Source organism: Lontra canadensis, unplaced genomic scaffold (assembly GCF_010015895.1).
Source record: "Lontra canadensis isolate GAN:19392208 unplaced genomic scaffold, GSC_riverotter_1.0 scaffold169, whole genome shotgun sequence".
In the NCBI taxonomy this organism is placed as follows: domain Eukaryota; kingdom Metazoa; phylum Chordata; class Mammalia; order Carnivora; family Mustelidae; genus Lontra; species Lontra canadensis.
The window spans coordinates 906,894-926,627 of record NW_022631163.1 but is presented as its reverse complement, the minus strand read 5'-3'; the positions used below and the strand labels follow the sequence as shown (position 1 = coordinate 926,627).

The following is a 19,734-nucleotide window of genomic DNA, read 5'->3' as shown; positions in this document are numbered from 1 at the left end:
GTGGGTGGGGGGGCGCTGCGGGAGCCCTCACGTGGACGTGACTTACTTCCTGCTTCACCACTTGCAGCCCTGCCACCGGCAGAGAAGGGGGTGGTGGTAGGGGGTAGTTTGCATTCTGGGGTTCCCAAGGCCTGAGTCTGAATCCCGGCTCCTCAAAGGCCCAGGTCCCAGTCCCAGCTCTAGTCCCTAACCTACCGTAACCTTCTGTGAGCCTCAGTTTCCCCACCTGTAGTAAAGAGTCAAAGACCCCTGACCTGCAGGGTCGCTCTGAGGCTTATGTGGGATCAGACACTTCAGCTGTCTGGTGCCTTGCAGGTCCCCGATGAGAAAAGTGAGCCCACAGGGTGGCTGGTGCCAGACCTGGGCCTCAAGGGTTCAGAAAGTTCCCCGTGAGGCCGCCACAGCACTTCCTGGCCCTGCTGACCTTTGTTTACTGCCCCATTTCATTTCTGGGCACATTTCATATGACAACTTTAGGGGCCCTCTCAGGGTGCCCAGGCTGGGCTTGGATGGCCAGTGGTCGGGAGGGCCAGAAGGAGGGAGGGTGGGGAGGGGTCCGGCCTGCTGGGGCCCCATTCAGGGCCCCCCAGGATGCCTGTGTCCACATTGTCCATTTGTCTGTGTCTATCCCTGCTCTTATGGGCACAGTTCCCCCCTGAAATTCTCTTCTGGCACATAGTAGGTGCCCAGTAAATGAACGATGTCTGTCTCTCTCGGTTTGTTTCTTATAGTTTCAAGAACTGAAGTCCTCTGGGTTTTTGTGTGACCTTCCTCCCTTCGTGCATTCGTTCACTCCTTCAGCACATGCCGGACAGCTGGGCAGTGCTGGAGCTGGGGGAGCTCCCAGGCAAGGGGAGACACAGACACCTTAGTGTCCGTCACAGGACACGCTCCAGGGGGGCCATCCGGGGCCCCAAGGATGGCTTCCACACCTGCCTGGGCAGGGAAGTCACCTCCAGGCCCAGGGCCCCCTGTGAGCCGGGACTCTGGAAACTGTGCCCAGCGGGTCGGGGGGTCGGGGGTCGGTTATGGACACTTAGAAGTGTCAGAAGAGACAGGAGGGGCCACACAGCTGGGGTCCAGCAGAACCAGAGCTGCAGACTTTGGATGCCCAGCCCGAGAGCCTGACTCTAGCTCTGAGAGCTGGCAGTTTCCCATGGGGCATCCTGAGTATGAGGGTTTCCTGGAGTTCCCAGGTGGCCCAGAGCCGAGAGGAGAGAAAGGGATCCTTTCTCTGCCTTCTGCCAGAGCCACTGTGTGTGTCTGGTGTCACAGCAGCCAGTGTCCCGCGAACACCTACTACATGCCTGGTGTGCCTGGTGTCCTAGCTGCCGCGACACAGCGGTCAACAAAGCCGACTCCCATCTCCCGCCTTTGGGGGGGCTTATACTCAGGGTGGGAGAGGGACAGCGAGTGAGAGAAGTCAGAACTAAGTGGTAAGGGAAAAGCGTGAAGTAGAGAAGAGGCAGACAGACGGGGTAGGGAAGAACAGACGGGGTAGGGAAGACTCAGGCAGTGACACTGGAGCTAAGACTTGAGGGCGGTGTTATTCCCCGCCCCCTGGCCCCCGCCGCCCCCGCCATCCGCCATGCACTGGGGAGCACTCCCGGCACAAAGTCCAGGGAGAGGCTTGTGGTGTGAAAGCCACTGCTATGGGCCGGGGAAGCCCAAGAGGCTTTTAAAAAAAATTGTGGCAAAACAACATCAAATTTACCATTTTCACCGTTTTTAGGCGTACAGTTCTGTGGCGTCAAATACGTTCAGGGTGCTGTGCACCCGTCCCCACCATCTGTCTCTAGAACTTTGGCATCTTCCCCAGCTGAGGCTGTGCTCTCATACATTCAGTGCTCCCCCTGCCCCAGGCAGCCACCCTTCCACCTCTATCTCTGAGTTTGGCTGCTCCGGGGCCTCGTGGAATCAGACGGTATTTGTCCTTTTGCTCCTGGCTTATTTCATTCAGCGTCACGTCTTCCAGGTTCGTCCGTGTTGGAATGTCCCTCCTTTTAAGGCTGGATAATATTCCATTGTGCGGAGGAACCACATTTTGTGTATCCATTCATCGCTGGAGCAGGCCACGACTCAGTAGGAGTTGGCAAGAGATGGGCTGAGCGGGGACCAAGGAGAGCCTGCTCTCACTCTGGCAGAGACTGATGGGTGGCCTAGGGTCTAGTCCCTGCAGGCTTCATGGAGGAGGCAGCCTCAAACCAGAGATTTGAAGATGAGAAGGGCAAGGAAGGCTGTGTGAAGGGAAAGAGGAGATATGGGGCTGGATCAGAAGGTCAGGGTTCGTGGTCTCTGGCCTCAGAGGTGGAGGGAGCCGGGGGGCTGGGCTGAGGCTGCCTCTGGTGGACAAATCCCCTGTGGCCTGCCGGCTGTGTGTCACCGGCTGCCAGGGGGCAGGGGGCTGTCGGGAGCCAGTGAGGAAGGAGCAGAGGTACAGGACTGGTGGACAAGAGGTTTCACATGGCCCAGGCATGAGGGAGGTAGAGACACTGTACCCCTGCTTGATCTGATGAAGCTAAGAGGAAGCATCTTTACAATCTTTCTCGCGATGACAGAACTTTGAGCTAGAATGTGAGCGAAAGAATGATACTTGTCAAGCACTGACTCTGTGCCAGGCAGAGGCACGGGTTGTCTTGTATCATCCTCCCCTCTCATTCTCTCCTTTTTTCATATGAAGAACTGGGGTTCAGAGAGGCAAAGGGGCTTGTCCAGGTCACACAGCTAGGGAGTAGAAGAAACAGGATTCGAACCCAGGCCTGAAGACAGAGCCCTCAATGTGGTATCGAATCAGGGCCTGGAAGGTTAGGAAGGAGGTCAGGCCCTGGTCCTGGGCAGACAAGATCTTTCCAGGTCCTCCTTTGCCTTTACCAGAAGCCAAACCCACTGACTCGGGCCAGGGCCCCGGAGCTGTTTCCTGCAGACCATGCCCCGATTACCAGGCTTGGGGTTAATGACTACATTGCTCCCCCAATTAAAAGCAGAAAGGAAGAAGAAGTTGCATTCAATCAAGCCCCTTTCTCCTCCTGCAGAATCCTAATTTGTGGACATCGGTTTTAATTGTCTTCCCAGCAAGCCCAGCCCTGCTCAGGCCCTGGGGCAGGAGAACGCAATTGCTTCCTTCTCAAAAATCTATAATTATACCAGCCTCCCCGGAGACTGCTGTGAGGAGTTACCTGAGCAGAGTGGGGAGTGCTCAGGGCAGAAGGATGTCAAAGAGAAGAGATGGATTTTATGTCCCAAACTCAGCAGGGATGCTAACTGGAGATGGGCGGGGGGTGGGGGGGGGTCTGGGTGGCTGGAGGGAAGGACATGGGGCAGGGGACAGGAAGAGGGGCCGCTGAAGCAAGGTCTAGAAGTTATGGGCTCCACTCTCAAGTGCTCTGGAACTGGGTTCAGATGCAACTGCTTTCTCTGTGGCCTTGGGCAAATCCTTAACCTCTCTGAGCCTCAGCTTCCCCACCTGAACAATGGGGATAATAATGATCCCCCTGCCCCCACAGCATCGTGGTGGGGGCAAATGTCCGTGCACAGCTTCGCGCAGTGCCTGACACAAGTACTCTGTATTTCTTCGACGTTATTACTGTGCCATCATCATCCTCAAACTTAGTGCGGACCGCCTTCCAGTTTCTGGTGTTGATGGGGTATCCTTTCTCACAGAACTGGGACAGGGAGTAAGAACCTCTTGCTGGTTAGAGCTGCCTGCTTCTAGTGGAGGTGTGAGGAGCTGAGCTCCCCATCTCTGGAGGTGTGCAAGTGGGATGTAGAGGTGTGGAGCCTGGTGACTGACCTTTTCCTGATAATTCAGACTAAATCCTGATGGGGGCTGACGGAGCCCCAGGGCTTGGTCCCAACTGCTGGTCAGACCCAGGTTCAAAACCCAGCTCTGTGTGAACTCGGACAAGTCCTATCTCCTTTTTGAGCCTCATTTTCCTCATCTGTCAAATGGGGGTGAGCAGATTAGAGAGTCCTAGAGACAGTGCCTGCATAGTGCTAGGCGTGTAGTAGATGCTTCATAAATGGCATGGATTCTTTTTAAAAACAATGAGAAAGCTTCCTGGAGTTCCCTCCTCCTTGCCTTGGCTCACACCACTCCTTTGCTCCTTGCCTCTGCCTATCAGGATTCACCCATCTCAGGGCCCGGCTGACATGCTCCTCCTCCCCCAATTAGCAGTGACCCCTCCCCTTCCCAGTGCCCAGGACACTGCTCTTAGTACATCACTTTCTTCCTTAGATTGTCTGAGCTGGTGGGGTTCTTAGACCATCAGCACCAACCCCCATTGAACAGAGGAGCAAACCGAGGCTGAGAAGGGGAGAGATGCTCCCTAGACCACACGGCCCGTCCGTTGGCAGAAATAGGCTCAGTCCTCTATCCCTGCTTCCAACCCTGTGCCCCGAGTGCTCATTGGCATACGCTGCTTCTCCATCAGGGGCTCCTTGGGACAGGCCCGGGGACAGGGAGACTCGGGTTATGCCCTCAAATGCCTGGAACCTCATTCCCCACTTGCCTTGCAGACACGTCGCCCCTATTATCGCTGATTTTGGAGACAACAGGATCCTGGGGGCCCTCCCCCATCCTAACTAAGCAGTTCCTGGCAGGATCTGAGGGGACCAGAGAGACCCTGGGACAAGAGTCCACTTTGGTGGGGGGAGGGAGCTGGTTTCTGCACACACAGATGACTCACCTGGCTTCATGAGTCCTTGCAGCCAGATTTCTATCCCGCCTCCTCCACAAAGCCCTTTCCCACTCTTGGCCCCAGACCATCTCCCCACCTGGGGCTGGGGTGGGTGGGCAGGGAGCACAGCACCTCCTTTGAGAAGTCTTCCCTGATTGCCTTAGGGGTGAAATGCCTCCTCTATGCTTTTTCAAGTCTTTGCGCACCCCAGCCTGCCCCACAGGACCCTATAAGGCTGACCATCTTAGACTTACTTTTTAAGAAAGACCTCTGCAACCAGACAGAGTTTAAATACCCTGGAAAGAACATGGCCGTGGGTGTCAGACAGGCCTAGGTTCAAATCCAAACTCTGCTGTGTGGCCTTGGAAGGGTCATTGCCCTGCACTGGGCCTTGGCTGCCTCTCTTGAGCAATGCGGACGTGTGATGGGGAGGAAAGATTCACCTGCCAACACGCGCCCTGCCCCTGTGACGGCTGAGCACTGGGAATGTGGCTTGTCGAAATTGAGATGTACTATAATCGTGTCCAATTCATGCTGGATTTCTAGGACTTAGAGCAAAAGCGAATGTAAAATATCTCATTAATCATTTCTATTACATGTCGAAATAATTTTTTTGATATCTTGGGTTAAATAAAATACATGATTAAAATTAATTTCATCTGTTTAAAAAAATTTCTTTTTAACTTTTTAAACGTGGCAACTAGAAAATGGCAATTTCTGCTTGTGTCTACAACCCTGGCTTGCGTTCTGGTCTGTTGGACAGCGCCCTCTAGAGGACCATTACTGGGACGAGGGAGAGGACAGGTGCTCCTGGGGTGAAGGGGTCGTCCCCCAAGTGTGTTTGAGAGTTAAAGGGCCTGGTCAAGGACTCAGGGCCTGGCACCTCACCTTGCTGTCCCCTGGCTGCTGTGTGATGCCAGACCAGACCCCACCCCCTCTGAGCCTTTCTTGATACATCAGTAAAAAGAACCAGTGGGCCAGGATTGGGTTTTCAGTTTGGGGGTGCCTGTGGGCGGGGGAAGCTGAGCTAGGGTGGATGAAAGCCTGGCCCTTCTCCAGGTCCCCCGTTGGAGTTCCCACCCAAGGAAAGCCCATTTCTGCCCTTCCTGCCACCCAGGAGACCCTCCACATACCTGTTGGCCAGACATGCTTCCTCCACTCACACATCTCTAGGGGAGGAGAAGCGGGGGGTGGAGTCATACAGGCCCAGGTTCCAGGGCCGGCTCTGGCCTTCCTAATCTGTCATCCTAGCAGCTCTGGACCCCTTTTCCCCAGGTGCAGGAGAAAAAATGGTGAGCACATTCTGATTCCTGTGGCTCAGTAGTTGCACCTGGAGAAGGTCACAGCTGTGTCCCTCTCACTGTCCCTTAGCCAGCCAGGTCTCACAGTTGGCTGCTTTGGATCCAACTCTCCTCCTCCCCTCTTCACAAAGGCCACTGGGTCTGGATCAAGGCAAAATTCAGCTGTTCCAGGAGAAGGGGCCAAGCGTTCACTGTGATCCCCTCTTAGTCCCTCCTGATGGCTCAGAGCCTCCATGGCCCCCTGCAGTCCTGCCTGAGCTGGCAGGTTGGCATCAGGGAAGGTGAGGGGGCTGGGCCTGGCCTAGGATGCTCAGGGTGGGGACCTGTTGGCTCTAGACCCTGCTCCACCACTGCCCAGTCTTATCTGTCCTTTCGTTCACTCAGCAAGTATTTTCTGAGCACCTACTAGGTGCTAGGCAGTATTCTAGGAGCTGGGGATATATCAGTGGGTACGACAGGCTCAGGGACAGTCCCTTCTCCCAGGAGAGCAGACAATAAACACAAAACAAGCGTTTTCGCCGTGCTGTCTGGTACAGTAGCCATTACCTACAAGTGGCTATTTGTTTAACTTTAAGTGAGTTAAAATGAAATTAAATTTAAAATTCAGTTCCTCATCCACACTAGCCACACTTCAGGTGCTCAGTAGACTTGTGTGGCTGGTGGCTTCTGGATTAGCTCAGATATAGAGCATTTTCCTCATTGCAGAAAGTTTGTCGGACGGCACCAATAATGTCTTAGAAGGGAACAGTGATTTGAAGCATGGGTTTGGGCGAGAGATGTAATGTACATGAGGTGGTTAGGGTACGCCTCCTGGAGGATGTGACGTCTAAGCAGAGTCCTGAAGCAGGGGAGGGTGGGAGCGATGTGGGAATCTGGGGTCTAGGGGAGAGTGTTCCAGCCAGAGGGAATACCAAGCAAAAGCAAAGGTCCTGAGGTAGGATCTCAACTCGAATGTTCAGAGAACAGCCAGGAGGCCATGGTGGCGGGAACAGAATAAGCAGAGGAAAAGCAGAAGCTGGCACCAGAGGGGACGGGCCCAAACATGGAAAGCCTTCCCTTTCATGGTAGATGCTGTAGGAGAGTTTTGGAGAAAGAAGGAGTCGGGATCGGTTTATGTTTTGCGGAAATAACTCTCACTGACCAGTTGCAAATATATTGTCTGGAGGACAGGTGGCCATGGGGAGGCCAGCGAGGAGGCCACTGCGCTGCTCCAGACGGGAGGTGGGGGCGCTGGCCCAGTACGGGGGGGTGGGGGCGGGATTCTGCAGTTCAGGAGGTGGCTCCCTGCAGACTGAATGTGGGCTAGAAGGGAGGGTGAGGGGGGGTCAAGGATGACTCTGTAGGTTGGGGCCTGGGCACCCAGCAGGCAAAAGCGGGCATGGGCCGGTTTTGTCTCTTGCCTAGTGGGAATAAGGACAGTCCCAACTTTCAGATCGACTGCACGTGAAGGCGCCTTGCACCTCACTGGGCTTGTGTTCAGTAATTCAGCCATTCTCATTAAACTGGCTGTGTTTATGGGACAGCGGCCCGTCCTTCCCAGCCTCACTGAATGTGGGAAGCCTCCAGAAAGCGCCTCATAAACCTTTAACCTCAGGGATTAGGGACCTCACAAACTTTCTCTTAGCCCAGTTCTTGGAGTCAAGTTCCTGGAGTCAAGCTCCACATGGAAACCCCACGTGTAGAGCAGAAAAAGCAGAAGCTTCCCGATGGAGGTCCTTGTCCATCCTGATGCTTCCAAAGCCCTCAGAATCCTGGGGAGGGGTGGGAGGCAAGTGGCCCCAGAGCAGGACCCCTACCTCCCAGCCCAGGGCTCCCCGTTCCTCCCGCCCCAAGCTGCTCCGGGAAGGGGACATACAGGAGGGACCCTTGGGACTGGCTGGTGGCACATCTGCCCCTGGGGAGGATGGGCCCCCTGCAGGCTGCAGCATCCAGGAGGGGCAGGGGGTGGGAGCACTGATGGACACACATTCCCCGGGTGACCTGCACGTTGCCAGGCATCTTTCCAGGGCAAGATTATCTCTCCTGAGAAGAGGAAAGAATTCTAATTACATCTCAGGACAATATTTGTTTGGAGAGAGGAGAGACAGAACATATGGCAGGGAGGGGTACGGGCCACATTAAATGGGGATTTGTTTTCTCATTTACCTGGCGGTGTTGGGGGGGAGGGGGCGGGGCTTCTGCTATGTCACTGGGTGGGGGGTAGGGGGGAACTGCCTGCCCTGGAATTTTCCTGGGGAGCTGGGCCTTGTGGGGCACAGGAGGCAGATGTGACTCCCAGCACACCCTGGGGGCCCTCAGAGAATGGAGAATGTTCAATCTAGTCACAGAGTGCCTGCTAGGTGCAAGCGCTCCAGGTCTCTGTTCTCAAGGAGCTCGGTAGGCAGTGCATGCAGTGAACGGATATATGGTCTGATGGGAGGGGGGTGGCAGGACGTCAGGATGAGGGGGGTCCTGCTCTGGGTGGTCAAGGACAAAAGAGGTCAAGTTAGAGCCCTGAGGGACTTGAAGGAGCCAGCTGGGCAAAGAGAGACCAAGGATAGAGCATTCCAGCATTGGGCGCAGTCAGGGCAAAAGTGAGGGGAAAGCGAGGCATGCCCACAGGACAGAGAGGAGAACACGGGGCAGTGGGCAGGCCTCGAACCCCAACCTGGTGGGCTTTATCCCAGGGGCAGTGGGGAGTTAGAGCAGGTTCTGAGCAGGGGGTTCACCTGGTCTGACTTGGTTTTACAAAAATTGCATCACTGGCTCCTGTGCCCTGGGGTTGAGAAGAATCTGGAAGGGAGACCAGTGGGGGTGACTAGAAAAATCTGGAAGAATTGGTGAAAACCACAACCTCCTCCTAGGCCTCCTTGCTCCTGCCTTCCAACCCAGCCCTCCCCTGATCCCTCACTGCCCTGCGTGGGTCTCCCATGGTGCCCAGAGACTCCGGGATAGAGACCCAGCTCGTGTGGGACCCTCAGGGCCCTGGACCTGCCCTGTCGTACCCATGTCTTGCCAGCTGCTGTCGCACAACCCTTGTCTGGCCTCGCTGAGCTCCTCCAGGGACCCCACATGAAGCCAGACCATTCTCACTCCCACCAGGCTGCTCCCACCCTCTCCCCAACCCACCAGCCCAGCGCCCATAGGCCCTGCTGTTTCCTGAGCCCCAGCCACTCCTCACCCCCTTCTCTACACAGCCCTGTTCACAGAGACGCCCCACGACATGACGGCGCGGACGGGCGAGGACGTGGAGATGGCCTGCTCCTTCCGCGGCAGCGGCTCGCCCTCCTACTCGCTGGAGATCCAGTGGTGGTACGTGCGGAGCCACAGGGACTGGACGGACAAGCAGGCGTGGGCCTCGAACCAGGTACAGCCCCTGGGGAGACCCCTGAGCGGGGCTGGGACCACCCTGGCCTCCAGGATGCGGACGTTTTGCTGCGCTCTGAGCAGGAGGCAGAGCTAGGCTGAACACTCAGGGTGGCGGCAGCAAGGAGGGCCCTGCAGAGAGCACAGAGGCCCTCCCATCAGTGTACAGGTGGGGAAACTGAGGCCAAGGGTTCCGGGCAAGGCGGGCACCCCCATCACTGCACACGCCCTCCCTGGAGCGGACGCTATTGGTACCGGGTGCACACGCCTGCCACCAACCCCACGACCGACCCCTAGCCCTGCTAGGCCACTCTGCCTCGGAGTCTTCTCTGGGTGACAGAGCCCGCCGGCCTGCAAGGCAGCCCAGCAATGACTGACGGAGCTGGAGGCCACATCCCCCAGCGGCCTCGCCCGAAGCCGGGATGACGAGAGAGTTCCACATGCCCTCCCTCGGTGGGGGAGGGTGAAGGAGGCCGTGGGAATCTGTTCTGGCTGCCCACGGTGGTCCCGGCTGGATGACACGCACACTACTGACTTCCTCCCGCCCACTCCCTTCCTGATGTTCCCTGGGGCCCCCTCCTGGGGAGACTAGTTGCACTTGAATCTTTGTCACAAGGTCTGCTTCTGGGGGAACCCAAACAAAGTCCCTTCCATTCTTACACAGGGGTAAATGCAAATAATGTACGAGCACGTGCCTATCTGCCCGCCCGTTCTCCTACGAGCACGTACATTCACACACCTGTAGGCGCACACACGGGCGTGCTCACAGATGCTTGCGTGTTCATGAAAGAGCCTCTAACATGTTCACAAATACGTATTAAAGATTTTATGCATGCCTGTATTAGAAAGAGAGGGAGAGAGCACACAAGCAGGGGGAGCAGCAGGCAGAGGGAGAGGCAGGCTTCCCACCCAGCAGGAAGCCCGATGCGGGGCTCGATCCCAGGACCCTGAGACCATGACCTGAGCCGAAGGCAGAGGCTTAACCCACTGAGCCACCCAGGCGCCCCTCACAAATGCCTATTAAACTCTGTCTTGCACCTGGGGGGTGTTGACTCTCCAACACTCTCAGTCTGACTCACGGGGCTCAGAGGACTGAGCAGATTGGGGGGTGGGGGTCAGAGGAAAGCCCGGAGGCAGAGAGCCTGTGGGTTTTCTGCAGTTGGCGGCATGGGTGGTCGGACTGCAGGGAATAGGGAGTGTGTGGGCAGGACGCTGATGGGATTTGCCACAAACACACAATCACAGGTATGATACACCTAAGAACAAACACATTCACAGACAGAGACCCAAGTGTAGAGACAGACATTCCAACAGACTCAGAAGGCAGATTCACTCAACCCCACAGATCCGCACATATCTAAATGCACAGCACACGCAGCTTTACAGGGACCCTCTGCATTGTCCTTGGCTCAGACTCACCCCCCATGCCCACCCCGAGGTAACACAGAGCCAAGGCACGCCCAACTCCGGACCCCCGAACATCGCTCGTCCTCCTCGCAGCTACAATCTTAGCTATTGTCCGTGTGCTCCCACCCCATGATGCTAACGCCTTGTCTCTGCTCTCTCTGCCCCTCCTGCTCCCTCCCGACAGCTAAAAGCTTCTCAGCAGGAAGACACAGGGAAGGACGCCACCAAAATAAGTGTGAGTTTTGGTAATGACTTCTTGCAAGGGCTCTAATGGAGGACACAGCTGTAATTTAAAAAAAAGGGGGGGGGGTCCAGTTCAGCTGGGAGCTTGGGTGTGAGGATGGAGGTGAAGAAAAAGAAAGGGGGGAAAAACAGCTTTGTTCTGTTTTTTAAAAGATGCAGATTTTTCGGGTTCATTGAATGACACGCACAAAAACTGACAGGGGGAGAGAAGACACATTCTCTCCTGTCAGGACCAAGGCTGTGGGTGGCCCAGATGCTTTGTGGCTCTGTCAGCAGCATTTTTAATTTGGGGAACCAACAGGGTCTAATGGGACCAAGCTGGCTTTTTTCCGCCCATCATGACTGACTGGTGTGATGCCACGGTCACTTGGGTCATGTGGCTCCCAGGGCTGAGGTGGGACATGAGGCTCTCCTGGGGCTGAGAACTACAGCTGAAGGATTTTGGGATTGGCCAGGTCTTCTACATGGACTTTTTTTTATCTTTGCTACAACTCTGTAGGGAACAGCTAAGCATTCACCCATTTTACAGGTAGGGCAACTGAGGCTTAGAGGGCTCAAAGATTTGCTGGAGGCCATGATGTGTCTGAGCTACCTGTCTTCAGGGCTTGAGCTCCTTGTCCCTAGACTCTGCTGAGGCCTCATGTGGGCATCCAGGGGGCTCAGGGAGTGCCAGTTTTTGTGCAGGAGGACTGGATCGGTGCGTGGGGTATCAGGTCCGCCAGGTCACTAGTCCACTAACGACATCAGAAATGCAGGTGTCCACAGGGGTATGAGTGAGTATGGGGCAGGGAGTGACCTCCAAATTCACTCTTCTCTGCTGATTCTTCCACAATTTTTCAAGGGTTTGTGGGGGAGCTCCGGACCCCAAGGCCAGTGAGACACAGATGTTCAGAAGAGCCTTGCCCTAGAGCAAAAGTCACAGCGCAGACTGAGCCCCAGCAGGCAAAAGGGGTTCCATGCTGGGCAGTGAAGATGGGAGAACTGAGGCAGGGAGGCTCCTACAACCACCCGAACAGGAGGTGGGCAGATTAGAGAATGAGGGCCTTTACAGCAACTTTCGTTCGTGCAGTCTGCCCAAGGCCCTTCCCAGCTGGGGTCTGGAAATTCCAGCCACTTCCAGATTAGGGCAGCCGCAGCTCCCCCTACACCCCTGCCCCTTACCCTCTGCCAAGGGCACAGCCATAGGCAATACCCCCTTCCTTGCCCAGACACCCCAGGTTAAGCCTGGGTGGGTAGAGGTCTGTGTATCCATTAACACACCTGCAGCTCCCTCCCCTGGGATTTTGTTTGGGGTTTAAGGAGTGTCTCAGGCAAAGGGAAGAATAATCTAATTGACTTAGAGGATTAGAATTTGAGGCTGCTAGGCCCCACGTGAGGGGAATGCGAAGATGCTAATTAGTTAAATAAAATAAATGTGCTCGCGTGATTGTGCAATCACTCCCGACCCGCAGCCCCCACGATTCCTGCTCCAGCTGGGGCTCCGGGGGCCTGGGGAGGAAACTCACACACAGGCATCGGCTACCTCCTTGTCCAGACAGCGTCACACACACGGCAGTTCTTAAATACACAGACGTGGAGTCCGCCGACACCTGGGAACAGAGGCACAGCCCGGTTTCCTGCAGGCTAGAAGGTTCAGATTTTCTCCAAGGCCTTCAAGGCTCAACTTGTTCTGCTCACCCACTGGGCTGTCTCATCTTGCTTGACCTAGCTCCCTCTCCCCTGCCAGCTCTGGCTGCTTTGCCACCATCCCATTCCTGCCCACCTCCTGGCCTTTGCACGGGCAGTTCCTCTGCCCAGAAAACTGTCCCTCTCTCTTCCTTCAGAGCTCAGCTCAGGATGCCTCCCTTGACCCTGTGGCTCGGCCAGCATCCCATTTCCGTGCTGGCTGCATTTCTATCTGCAATCAACCATGTGTGAATTTGTTTTATATCCGCCCCCTGTCACCCCCCCGGACTCAGTGGGGCCAGGACTGGACCTGCCTGAGTAATTGTTAACATTTCCAGAGCCTAGTACAGCATCTGGCACATAGTAGGTACCCCATAAATTACTGAATGACTGTCAGGCACCAAGGCTAACAGTGGTATAAACCCAGACACAGATTTTGATATGCAGACTTGCCAACACGCCATGCATCCGTGCCTGTACGCGTATGTATAAGGTGACTTGAAGGCACAAGGTGGCTCATGGGAAGAGCCTAGAACCCAGGCCCTGTATCTGTAGGATCCAGCTGAGCCAGGCAGGAATTTGGCCCATAACTCCTTGTCTTCTAAAAGCCCTGATGGTGATGGACAGCTCCTGATTTTGAACTGTTGGGACCTACTTTGAAAATCACCATGGGAGCTGAGCACATGTCACGTACTAGCGAGGTGTCGTGGGTGCTGTGGGACCTCAGGCTCTGGGGGAGGAAATACCTTCCGCTTCCCAGAGCCTGGTGTAGGAGGGCTCTGTGGCCTGTTGGGGCTGCAACGGTGACCCTGGGAAGGATCCTAGTCAGCAGTGCTGAGGACACAGTGGGGCCGGCACCTCGCATCCCTGGGCCAAGATCACCTTGTACCCTGGGAAGTCCTAGAGATCGGCTTTGTAAAGGACACTGGTTACTAGAGTGAAAACTTCTTATGAAACTTCTATGTGTAAAGAGTATGTAGAGCCATGTCTGGCTGTCATGGAGAGCAGATCAGAAGGGACCACGGTGGCTTTAGGGAGACTGGGAGGAGGCTGGGTCGACGACCAGATGGGAGAAGCTGGGACCCTAGTCGGTGCAAGGGGGCTGAACTCTTGAGGGAAAGAGAGGGGCCTAGTGATGGTGAGAAGGAAGATCGCAGAATTCTGGATCAGACTGTGTCAGCGTGCACAAGGAGCAAGGGCAGAGATGACTTGGAAGGGTCTGGCTGGAGTGGGTGAGGCCTCCTGAGGTCCAGATTCAGAAGGACCCTGAGCTGGATTGTGATCACACGGTGTGGGGCAGGGAGGGCAGGTGGAAGTGTCTGGAAGCTGCTGATGGAGGCCTGGGAGTGGCAGAGCTCAGAGCAGGTCCTGGCCTGGGGCAGGGACCATCCTTCCCTGTCTCTCGCAGTCTCAGCCATAAGGCCACATGTCAGAGAGGTCTGACCCCACGGACATACATCAGCATGACTCATTCCTCCCGGCCTGGCTCTGGAGAAAGACCCCAACCTTGAGGGCCCCGGGGTGCCCCTGCCATGCCCAGAAAGGCCCGGGTCCTGTAAGCTGGGAGGAGGCTGGGCTTGGTCATGGCATGGACTCGCCGTGTCTCTTTCAGCATAATTAGGTGCTTAATTACACGCTAAGGCCTGTCGATGCCTGTGCCCAGGTGATTATGATTTATAGCCAGACCTCGGTGCGAGGATCTCCTCTCCTCCTGGCCTCTCCGGTCTCGCTGGACAGCTGGGCCATAGAGTTTTCCATGCAGTGTGTGAATGAGGAAATCCAAGAGGCTGCTCCTTCCCCATCCAAGAAGCTGGGGTAGGATGCCGGGGCCGCCCTCCCATAGGATAGGCCTCTGAGGATGGGCTGGGCTCCCCCAGGACAAGGAAGGCTGGGGAGCAGGGGAAGGAGGTAGGAGGGGGTGAAAGGTAGCCCTGTCGTTTACTGGTCATGGGAGGTGCCCCAGGTATCTTTGTCCCCAGCTGGGTGGCCTTGGGCCCAGTACTATACCTCTCTTGAGCCTCAGTTTCCTGACCCATACAAAGGGTATCCTGGCAGGGCCTGTAACACAGGGTGATGGCAGGACTTAAAAAAGATGTATGAAGCTTTTAGCCCATTACCTCGCCGCGATCGAGGGCTCAGTAGACACTGGTTACCTGTGTTGCTGTTACTGCTGCTGTGGGTTTTTTCTTTGCCTTCTCAATGGTGCTTCAGGGGATAGACACCAGGGCCGGAGAAAGCTGTGTCTCATGCGTGACTCTTCCCGAATTGCCGGTTCGGCGTGGGGTCTGGCTGTCTGTGAGTCCATGCAGCGTTGCTGGGGTCTGGCTGGTTCCCAGCAGTGACCCAGCAGCCGGCACCCAGCTCAGAGCAAGTGTCTGCTGAATGTCCACCACATGCAGGAAGAACCCATCCGGGGAGCCTGGGTGCTGGTGTCTGGCCCCAGCCTCCCAGCTCCCTCCCCGACTCCCTCCTCCCCTCTCCTGAAGGCCACCTTATCTGCTGGTGAGGGGGTGGGGGTGGGGCGCAGACTGTCGGGGGAGGGCCTCTCCTGGGGTCTGGGGCGGGAGGGGTGGGCTGCGTCTGGTGCTCCCTCCCTAGCAGCGGCTTCTCCCAGTGCTTCGCATTATTACTCCATTAGCGCCTTGTAGGGTTGACAAATGAAGGATAATTAATATCCGTGAGGGAAACAGATGTTGAGGTAATTCGCTCCCCGCTGTGCATTTGCAACAGCATCTCCTAACTCGCCTGAGAGCATGGCAGGGCCACGGGGCCTCCCTGTGCCCTTGGTCAGAGGTGATGGAATCAGCAGGGCCTGTGGCCTCCAGCTGGGCCAATCCCATGGCTGGGCAAGGGAGGCTGGTCCTCAGCCCCACACCAAGAGGGGCGGCTGGGGGAGCCTCCCGCTGCTTCCTACCGGGAGCTCTGCCTGTGTCCCACCTCATGCCTCCTGCTCCCCCAGAAGCCCACATTTTTTCTGCTTCGTGGAAGTGATGGCCAACTGGAGGGCTCAGACGGGCAGGCTTCTTGCTGCTGCCCATCTACTTTTCCTCTTCCCTTCTGGAGCCTGGGACATGCCCCCTCTGACCCTGCCAGCCTGGGTGACCATGGATGAACCGGTCGTACTATTTGGAGGCGTAATGTGCATGGAGTCAGGCCTGGGTTTAGTTCCCAGCTCTGCCCTTCGCTGACTCACTGCCTGCAGGAAGCCCCTCCTCTTTTCCGAGACTTCATTTCCTCATCTGTAAAGTGGGTATAGTTGTGTGTACGTGACCTCAAGTTAGAAAGCACGGTATCTGGGTACCACTTCACATGGAGCAAGAAGGACCTAGAGGGAATCCACTCCTTCAGCAAATGTTGTCGCTGTCATTTACAAGGCGCAAGGCCCTGGAGGGTCACCGAGATGAACAAAATTGGTATCTTCCCTGCCTTCATGGTGTTTATAGTTTGGCCAGGGAGAGAAACAAAAAGCAAGTCGACAGACAGCAAATGATTCTCAAACTGTAATGACTGCTACAAAGAAGATAAACAGGGGGTTGTGATGGAGGGTTTCTTGGAGGAGGTGATGTTGAAAATGAACAGGAGTCAAGCAGGTGAAGAGAGGTAGGGAAGAGCACCGGGACAGAGAGACCAGCATGCGCAAAGGCCATGAGGTCAGAAAGAGCTTGGCGTTTGGAGGAGTTGAAAGGAGGCCAGACGTCCGAGCAGGTCGGTGAGATTGTAAGTCAAGTGTGCATGTGCCCAGCACTGCAGATGTGAAGGCTGTCCTCTTTCGCATCCCGGCCTCTTCATGGCAAGGGTGACCTGCAGGGACCAACCCTCTGAGACCTGGGGCTTGCGGCAAGAATCCGACAGCTAGTTTTCTATGCCCGCCCCCCACTCAGGGGAGTAAGGGGCCAATAGGGCTCAGGGCTGGGGCTGTAGGGCTGACACCCACTCAGCTCCAGCCTGGGCCTGGAGAGCCTACAGTAATGCCAGGTGGGGAGGCAGGTGGTGAGGTCAGGGACATGGGATTGGGGACCGATCTCCCCATTCTGTGTGGGCAGGGCATGGGCTGCAGGAGGCGGAGGAGGGGGGTCTCCTTTCAGTGGCAAATAAGAAGGGGCCAGGGAAGGATGGAAGCCTCTTCCCACCTTTCCTCTCCAGGCCCACTACCTCCCTCCCCACTTTCTAACTTCCTACGTTGAATTGTGGACTCACAGAAAGTTACAATGATAGATCACAGAGTCCCCTGTGCCCTTCCCTGGGCTTCCCCAGCCATGTATCTTATAAAACCAGCCAATTGCCTCTTCTCTTCTCATTGAAGAAAAAATTTAGCATTATAATCACTGCAGGTTTGTTCATAAGAGCTCTGATCTGGAAACCACCCACAAGTGCCCACCCAGGTGGCTGGATGAACAAATTGTGGGCTATTTCTCAGATGGAATATTACTCAGCAGTGAAAAAGCACAGAGCTTTGGGCAAACAACACGGAGCAGCCTCACTAATATTCCCTTTTGGGAAAGTGGCCACAAACAAAAGAGTTCAAGAACAGACCCAACTAGTCTGGAGTGACAAAAGTCAGGGTGGGTGGGGTGTTGATGAGGAAGAGCCACAGGGTGGGCTCTAGAAGGTTCTGAGTGTCCCATGCTTTGCTCTGGGCAGCAGTCACACAGGTGTGCATGGATACAATTCCATCAGACTCTATGTTCTTTACTGCCTCCAAGGTATATTTCAATTTTAAAATAAAAATGTAAAAACCTAATCAAATAAATAAAGAAGCAAAGAGCCAAAGTACAAAGACAACTAGCACAGACACTCTTGCTCCCTGAGAACGGTGTGAAGTTATTAGCATGCTGATACGTTTGTGGTCAGCCTTCTTTTTTGTGTGTTTGAGGCAGTAGGACCTTTCGCACAAAGCTGAGACTTGACCCTGCTGTGTCCCGTGGCTCCCCGGCCCTCCCCTGGGCTCCAGCCCAGACTCAGCCCCTGTTCTGGGACCCCCGCATTCCCTCCAGTCTGTTTCCACACTTGCACACACGTGTCTCCAAAGCCAGGACCGAGTGTTTTTATGCGTTTGTTTACAGAAACGGCCTGGCCCCGCAGGGGCTGTGCAGTGAGATCTTCTCCCTCCCCGCGTGTCTGGGAGCCCAGCTCTAGCTTAGGCTTTTTAACTGTTGGGCAGTAGTTCATCCAATCAACCACGGCCTACTTATTCGTGCTGTTGATGGACACTGAAGTGGTTTCTGCTTTTTTTGCTATTTGACTCACTTTCCCGCAAGCCTCCCAGTGCCCTTGTGGGAGTGTCTCTGGGGCCCCCGAGCTACAAGTGGGCTTCCAGAACCAATGCTCTCCATCTTCCCAGCTGCTGCCTGATGGCCAGGTCATGGTCTCTCTCTCCCCCTCCCCAGGTGGTCAAGGTGGTGGGCAGCAACATCTCCCACAAATTGCGTCTGTCAAGGGTGAAGCCTACGGACGAAGGCACCTACGAGTGCCGTGTCATCGACTTCAGTGATGGCAAGGCCCGGCACCACAAGGTCAAGGCCTACCTTCGGGTGCAGCCCGGAGAGAACTCGGTTCTTCACCTGCCAGAAGCCCCACCCGCCGCGCCCGCCCCGCCCCCCCCAAAGCCGGGCAAGGAGCTGCGGAAGCGTTCTGTGGAGGAGGAGGCCTGCAGCCTCTAGACTGATGCCTACCCGGCCACCCACCTGCCCTGCGCCCCTACCTACAGCTGTACAGAGTGCATGAGGAGCCGCTGGACCGCTGGGGACGGGACTGCCTGGGTCCAGCTGCCTCCCCATCCCCAAGACTGCCTGTGGCCACCACGTCGGCCCTCTGCCCACCACTCCCTCGCTCAGCATGTAAACCCTGCCCAACCCTTCCTTTTCAGAACCCTGCGGTGACCTGGCTCGGAGAAGGTGGCTCTGTGCGCCAAGGGGACGACCACCCCAAATGCTGGGGCGGGCACCATGCCGGGGCCAGGCTGCCTCTCTGTCACCAGCTTCCGTGGAGTCCAGTGTTTTGCTTTGCTTGCTTGTCCCCCATCCTGTCCCGAGCCGGGGTCTCCCAGCTTTCTTATCCCTCCTTCCCCATCATCCTCCGCTTAAACCTGGGGGTGCGGATTATGGCCCCTCCCCGAATTTGGACTGGAATCTTCTGAGCAGAACTAGGGCCTCTACCCTGGCGAAGAACGGAGGCACAGAGCCCCCAGGAGAGCCTGGATCTCCTTGCCCATGGCCTGTGAACAGGGTCACTCACAGGCATCCTGGGAGGAGAGGGAGATACCCCACTGCCTCCTGGGTTGGGGGGTTCTTCATGTTCAACTTCCTTATACCTAAGCTCACTGTCCCACCATCCGCAGAGGTGGGGGAACCAGGATTCTGCCCCTTCACATGGCAAGTCCGAAGGAGGGCCTTTCCCCTCTGACCCAGTGGCCCTATGCAGAGATTTGCACCAGCAGGACCCCTTCGAGGGTCTTCGAGGCTCTCCCAGGAGCCCCCCTCTGCCAGCTCCCAATGTCCCAGCCCCCTCCTGGGGCCCATGCCACGCCCACCCAAGGGCTTGGGGCTGCTGGGAGCCCAAGGGCCCCCAATACCAATCCCCTTACAATTCTGATTAGGGGGACACCCACCCCCTGGTAATTTGTAAATATTTCTCTTGGGCCCACCACCCCCTGGGAACTGGCTCAAACCTCTGGCCGCCCCTCAGTGATGGAGTTGGGATGTGGGAGAGGCCGAGGGCTCTGCCCAGGGGTGTGTGGGTAACCTGTACACATGATCCAATCCGTGACTACCAGCCAACCTGAATAAAGCGGTTTCAAGAAACCTCTGGGCCGTGTCTTTCTGGGACATTTGTGTCTGGAGCAGTGTGGCGGGGGAGGGGCCAGCCTCTCTCAGCAGCTTCTCACTCCTGCTCTCGGCGCGCCCCTCCCCCCTTCCCCAGGCACAGAACAAGAGTTGGCTGGGCACAGAGAGAGGGCGAAGGGAAACCGGCCTTTGTCCAGCTACCGGGTGCTTGAATTATTCTTAGATTTTGAGATACACACACAGAGGAGTGCATAAGACATGTTTACACTGTTTGTTCAATAAATACATTAGAGAGCAGATCAAGGTGAGCCTGCC

The 19,734-nt window shown here is 56.0% G+C and overlaps 1 protein-coding gene across 1 annotated transcript in view; it reads left to right on the top strand.

The window, feature by feature from the left end:
- Positions 1-19,441, top strand: part of VSTM2L (V-set and transmembrane domain containing 2 like) — a 34,066-nt gene extending 14,625 nt beyond the window's left edge. Inside the window, exons 2-4 of the mRNA XM_032845805.1 lie at positions 9,154-9,323; positions 10,914-10,964; positions 18,025-19,441. Coding sequence (XP_032701696.1) covers positions 9,154-9,323; positions 10,914-10,964; positions 18,025-18,297 — 494 coding nt within the window. The 3' untranslated portion in view covers positions 18,298-19,441. The remainder of the gene's footprint in view (positions 1-9,153; positions 9,324-10,913; positions 10,965-18,024) is intronic.
- The last annotated feature ends 293 nt before the right edge of the window (positions 19,442-19,734 follow it).